Raw genomic sequence first — 6,325 nt, forward strand, 5'->3', positions numbered from 1 at the left:
AAATGATGGCCTAAGAAACGTGGAAGCCAATATGGGATTCAAGAGCAGCCTGGAAGCTGAGGCAAGGCTAGTTCAGAAAAATGTACAAAGCCTAGGGAGCTGGTTTGAGGACCACAGTTAGCAGAGAAGACAAATTGTCTTAGCAACCAACAGAGTTTTATAGCCTGGACTAGGTATTCAAGATGAAAGCCTTGTCCCATGAACAGAGTATCTGGCCAGTTAAAGGATTGGTACATTTTTCCTATACCTGTTGGCTTCTTCTAGGCCAAAGTATTTAAACTATGAGGGACTTCTATGGGGAAAGTGTCACAGGTTTCCTGCAAGGCGTCATGGTCGATTGACTGAGACTGTGGTGATAGAGGATTCTCTTCATGGGACAAGATTTGGGCTCGTGTGTCAGCAGAGGCACATGGGATGGAGCAGGAAGCAAAACCTTCTGCTCTGTCTCAGGGCTGCTATATTTGAGGATTACTGATCTGGTAGCATGATACATTTCAATCTGCATTTTAAATGGAAACCATTATTTAAACAGCCCCATAATGACATATGGCTAGCCTTCAGCAGGGGCAAAACTAGACTTTAGTTCACCCTGGTCAAAAACCCAGTTTGGCACATTCCATTTGCATTTGCACACACACACACATGGAATCTGGGTGTCTCAATGGTGCCCCTCTGGACATTTCACCCAGGGCAGAAAAACCAGGCTAGCCCCCACCGCACCCCATAGCTACAGCTCTGTCTTCAGTCAGATGAGTTGGTCACACATTGCACTAAACACAGATACAAGCTGTCTCTACACATGTACAAGTGTTTATGAGATAGATTGTACCATGTGCACATAACATGTGAAGACCTCTGGAGTCAGAAATGAACCTGCAAAGGCATAGGTCATCTGAGGCATCCAATAAAAACACTTGTCATTGGAGATTAATGAAGGAACTTTATTGGGAAAGGGTGTGAAATGGATTATATGGGAACACATACACTTATAGCAGCCTTTCTCAACCTTGGGTCTCCAGATGTTGTTGAACTACAATTCCCACCACCCCTAGCTAGCAAGGCCAGAGGTCAGGGATGATGGAAGTTGTAGTCCAACAACATCTGGGGACCCACAGGTTGAGAACCGCTGACTTATAGGGATAGGGACAGAAGTATGTAGTGCCCATTCTGTTCCCAGAGGGAATAGAATAGAATGTCTGGAAAGGGAAAAGTGTAGAATGTGGGGAAGGATCAAAGTGAGAGAAACAGTTGGTGGCAGTTAGAGCAGCAGCAGCTTGGGAGAGGACCAAGGAAGCATAAGGAGGAAGAAGAAGAAGACTTCACAGAGAAAAGTCAAAAGGGAGCCAGAACATCAAAACTGGTAGATTGGATGGAAAAGACTGTGAATTAGACTTCTCCAGCTTTCAGAAGGAAACTGAAACCATTCTCTGTGGTTTGTGGTTAGGTAGGTTACTTTGTGTTCTTTTATATTCACTGTATAATGAACTCGTTGGGTTTCCTATTCATATACATGCTCCCTTTCTACACCCATCTTGGAATGGAAGGAGCCTGATGGAGTTGGTCTTTCAGCAGAGCGGATTATTACTGGTGCAATATAGAGAAATATTTTGGGGAAGCACTTACACACAGAGGGAGGAACCCCTTATGCCAAAGGTGGCTTCCTTATTCTGGAGTAGTGGTTTTCAAGATGTGTTCTGGAGAACTGTAGGATCCCTTTAAAGGTTTTTGGAGGTTCTTTCATGTGGAGCCAATTATGATGGGTCAGCTGCTCTGAAATGCAGCTCCTCTACCACATCATACATTTAAAATGCACATCTCCATTTGTGAAAGTTACATCACAGTGCTGGTTCAAGCTGTTGACCATTATGTGAAGCCCACCATGCTGGTTTTCCATGGCTCCAGATGGCATGCCAAAGCTCTGTGGCAAATGAGCTGGACAGTTCCTTGACAGATGTACAAAATGTGGGGGGGGGGGGGGTTGGCAACCGGAGGACATCTGTATCGTATAGTCAAGGGAGCCACAAACCAAATATGGGAGCCAGTGTGGTGTAGTGGTTAGAGCACTGGACTACAGCCTGGGAGACCTGAGTTCTAATCCCTACTCTGCCAAGGGGCTCCCTGGGTGACCTCGGACCCATTTTCTTCGCCCAGCCCACCCTGCCTGATGGGGTCGTTGACAATTGTGATGATAAAAAAAGGAAGAGGAACTTTTTCACATCTTCTCAAGTTCCTTGCAGGGAAAGCTGGATTTAAATAAGTGAATAGTAAACTAGTACATGGGTAGATATAATAGAACAAAACAGATGTGCAGCATGCCAGTTCCCAGTGTTCGTTTCTCTTTCCTCACTAGGAAGAAAAGAGGGAGAGATGTTGTTCCTCCCCTGGCTGATGTTCTGGGGCCTCATCCATCTTACCAAAGCTGGCCCAGTTTCTTCAGTTTCAGCAAGAAATGTGAGTAGAGAGTGGTTCCTGCCTGATTTAGTGACATGGTTCAGGCAGAGGCATTTCAGCAAATATTCCCAGAAGTGTTTGTGTGCGCTGAAGTTCTCCAATAGTTTGAAGGGAGCCTGAAAAGGGAAATCTAAAAACAAACAAACAGAAAATTCATTTCTAAGATATTTCAGCCCCTTCCCAAAGAGTGGCACCTCCCTTACCCAGCTTTGGGAAGCTGGCTTGGGATGGTGTGTGTGTGTGTGTGTGTGTGTGTGTATCAATTTCTGGCCTTGCACAGGGCAGCTCTTTACCAAGGTCTTACACCTTCCTGCACCTGGTAATTGAATCACCTTTGTCTCTGCCAAGGAAGGAAAGGAAAGCCTGAAGGTACACAGGGCATTGCCTACATTTTGATCTTTACCAAGGTCTTACACCTTCCTGCACCTGGTAATTGAATCACCTTTGTCTCTGCCAAGGAAGGAAAGGGAAGCCTGAAGGTACACAGGGCATTGCCTACATTTTGATGCCCAATGTTTCTGAAACTTGTGGTGGTCGTGGTGATGATTGAAGTAAGTCCCCATTAAGGGTGCTCTGGGGGAGTGTCAGGGGCAGGACTTTGGGGTGGGGGACTCAGACTTAGTCCTAAGCCCATTCAGCTCAGCCACATTACTGGACCACCGGGCATAGAACCTTATTTTAAAGATTTTATTTCCCTCTCCCAGGTTTAAGCAGAGCAGCAGTTCCACTTCTGAACAGGCCTTGGATCTCTTCTAACTTAACGCCAGTTTAACTTACTCCAGGCTTGCTTTATGCCAGCTTCTTGTGGATGGGATTGCTCTATTAATTGTAAAAAAAAACCTCTAATGGGTTTCCATAAGATATAAAACTCACATTAAAATTATTGACAAAAGTCAGAAGTTAAAAGCAAGTTGGCTTGAAATCAACAGGAAACTTTGCATATCTGGGCCGGCTTGTTGAAAACAGTGAAGGGAAGACGCCTGCCTAATATCACTGGGCAGGGAGTTCCAGTAGGTACTGCCACATTGAAAATTCAGTTCCTTACACCTGTTGTGACTTCTATCCATAGGAAGAATCCCTTCTTCCTTCAGCTAACAAGACTGTGCTAGGAAGAGGCATGAATCTCAAAGAAGGCGATCTCAACATCACAACCATCCTCTCCAGGACATTTTTTAATGTTCCGCATCAGATCCAGTCTAACTATATCATGGACTTCCTAATGTGTGTGCTGGGAGACCGTATATTTGCACGTTTCATTGTCTCCTTCTTTGTGCTTGGGATTTTGGGAAATGTTGCCATTTTCTCCCATCTCCTTTTCTATATCAAGAGGAATTCCTGGAATGCCTACATCTGGAACTTCGCCATCGCCAACTGTGGCATCTTTCTATTTTTGTGCAGTTCCTTTCTGCTGGCTTTCATTAATTATATTTTTCATTCCTGCGACGCCTTTGAGAAATTGTTCCTCTCTCTGGCCTACTTGCTTTTATACACCCAGTGCAGCTGCATGCATTTAATTGTGGGCATTGGTGTTGACTGGGTCCTCCTTCTCCTCTCTCCAAGCTGGCACAGAAGTCACCAACCATCCCTGTCTTCGCTTATATCGGCTGTCACCTCTATCATCCTGTGGCCCCTGCTGTGCCAACTGCTGTTCTTCTTCAGCCTGGGGTTCGACACACAAACTGTTGTCATCCTCTCCTTGATCCTTTTCCTCCCACTGGTGTCCATCTCCTTTCAGACCTTGATCGTCAACACGTGGTACAACTTGGGCCAGCAAAAGAAAATCCGTACGGAGAGAATGCTTGAGATGCTTGGATCCATCGTCACCCTGGTGCCTCTCCATCTCTTCTTCACCCAGAACTCTGACTGCGCAATCATCTCATTGTTTTTCATGCTGTATGTTTTGTTTTTGTGTTTTGCAAGGATGAGCTAAGAAGGGTTGAAGTTGGCTTGTAGTACCAAACCTACATCAAGATGAATAAAGCTTGCACACTTCTGTTTTTAAAATATGGCTGTTTGTCCAATACCTTTTTATTTAGAATATTTTATTTTCAAAAGACAAAAAAGGAGATTCCTAAATCTTTAAATGGATAAGCATCCTATATTCATCACTAAGGCAGAGTAATTCTAAAGCTTCAGGCCTGAGAGTCAAAGGTGGCTTTTCAAGGCTCTCCCATTGGCCCCGAACTCTCTGCAGGGGATCCTCAGACCCAGAGGCCAAAGTCTCTCTCTCTGCCCCTTGGGAATCCCCTCAATCCATACACCCTTCCAAGTCTCTCGTCTTACTGTCCCTCTTTTGCAACCCTCTTGAGTTTTTACTTGGCTGAAATGTGTCCTTGTCCTAGAATCATAGAATTATAGAGGTATCCAAAGGGCCCTCCAATACAACACCTTGTAATGCAGAATTAGCGATGATGTCTCTTGCTTGCCACGATAAGAGGATGGTGGTGTGTGTGTGTATGTACACATCCTTGATCTTAGTCAAAAGGCTGAGAAGTATAAGCTGCCATTTCCTGTTCAGAGGCATTATTGCTTCTGACCATGGAGGCAGAACAAAAGAGGGGTGACAGTCACTGAACAAAAGTTGAAGACAGCTGATTTCAAGTGCCATTGTCCACTGCATGCTGAGTTTATCTGCAGACATCCAGCAGTGGAGTGGCCATGGTGGACACCATGCATAGCACTGGTTGATCAGATGTGCTGTGCTGGAATTTGTCTTCTAATTTCTTGACAGTCATTTCCATGCCACCCTGTGAAATGAACTTCAAGTTTCTTGCCTCATTCTCTGGGCACTTGAGAATTTCTTTGGTGAGTGTGGGTTTCTGAGATTACTTTAGCAGTTACAAGGTGGCCAAGGGTGGCATATGTGTTCTCGTTTCCAGAAAACATTTCTGCAGCACTTTGCAGCCTCCCTAGCTGCCCAGCAGTGCCTCAACTGTAAAGCTCCATGGGAGGAACAAACCTATTGATGGTTTCCTGTAGGCTTTAACTGAAGTGTGGGCACCTAGGAAGGCCACAGTGATGGGACAATATGGAGAAAGAAAGAAAGAAAGAAAGAAAGAAAGAAAGAAAGAAAGAAAGTCCTCAGAATTAAAGGTGACTGCAACAATAATCCTGCAACAATAACTACAATAACCCCACCCTTGAGGATTTCACAAAACATTTTCTTTCTACTGGTATAATTTCCAAAGGCCATTTCTTTTCTTATGAATTAACGAAGGCTTTTTAAAAAAAAATGTGGGAATTGTTTTTGGCACAACGCCAGTGATCAGAATGTAGGAGCACTTTTTTTGTTGGTAGGTCCCAGTAGGGAAACAAAAGGATTGAGTGATGATTGCCCTCCTGTTCCTCTTAAAATAGACTTAGTATTCCAATTAAACACTCAAAGTGGCTTAGCATGCTCAGCACAATGTGCTCACACCAGCTGTCATGGATTGGTTGGGAACAGAGGAATGGTGGGAGGAGCTATCGGAGGAAACACAAAGATAGAGAGAAGTCCACAATCAGAGGCAGAAGCTGAAGGAGATGAGTGTCAGGAGGGAAGCCAAGAGGCAGAGATGAGTCATGCTTGTGATGAGTCACGGGTGGCCTCCCCTCGCTGTGACAAGCTCCCCTCCCCACTTGTCTCCAAGAACCAGAAGAGGCATGAAAAGAGCAGAGAAGCGGCAGGCAGCACCCAGGTCAAGTCTCAGATTGCTTGAGGAAAGCCCTGGAGAAGAGGGGACTTTAGAGGCTTGTTAGGAGGTGGGGACTTTCTTGGCAACTGATTCATGGGGCAACAACTACCAGGGATGGACTGCTGTGCTCATCAGTCCTGACACTCAGCCGATTTTGTGAAGACTGTGGTTTTACTAATAAAGAATTAACACCAACTTTG

The 6,325-nt window shown here is 45.0% G+C and overlaps 1 protein-coding gene across 3 annotated transcripts; it reads left to right on the forward strand.

Moving 5' to 3' along the window:
• The first annotated feature begins 1,237 nt into the window (after positions 1-1,237).
• Positions 1,238-4,455, forward strand: LOC310713692 (mas-related G-protein coupled receptor member X2-like). Of its 3 annotated transcripts, none has more exons than XM_083518119.1 (3): positions 1,238-1,360; positions 2,351-2,451; positions 3,521-4,455. In XM_083518119.1, the coding sequence occupies exons 2-3, from the start codon at positions 2,368-2,370 to the stop codon at positions 4,379-4,381; spliced, it is 945 nt and encodes a 314-aa protein (XP_083374245.1). In that variant the 5' UTR covers positions 1,238-1,360; positions 2,351-2,367; the 3' UTR covers positions 4,382-4,455. The 3 variants fall into 3 exon arrangements, with proteins under 3 accessions (XP_083374245.1, XP_083374246.1, XP_083374247.1); XM_083518120.1 differs by having other exon boundaries at positions 1,249-1,444; XM_083518121.1 differs by having other exon boundaries at positions 1,249-1,444; positions 2,355-2,451.
• Positions 4,456-6,325: the final 1,870 nt, after the last annotated feature.

This window comes from Podarcis liolepis (assembly GCF_965112155.1).
Source record: "Podarcis liolepis genome assembly, chromosome: 8".
NCBI lineage: Eukaryota > Metazoa > Chordata > Lepidosauria > Squamata > Lacertidae > Podarcis > Podarcis liolepis.

Coding starts and splice junctions, on each gene's coding strand:
- LOC310713692 (XM_083518119.1), top strand. CDS start 2,368: ATGTTGTTCCTCCCCTGGCTGATGTTCTGGGGCCTCATCCATCTTACC. Junction 2,452..3,520: donor CTTCAGTTTCAGCAAGAAAT/GTGAGTAGAGAG, acceptor TTCTATCCATAG/GAAGAATCCCTTCTTCCTTC.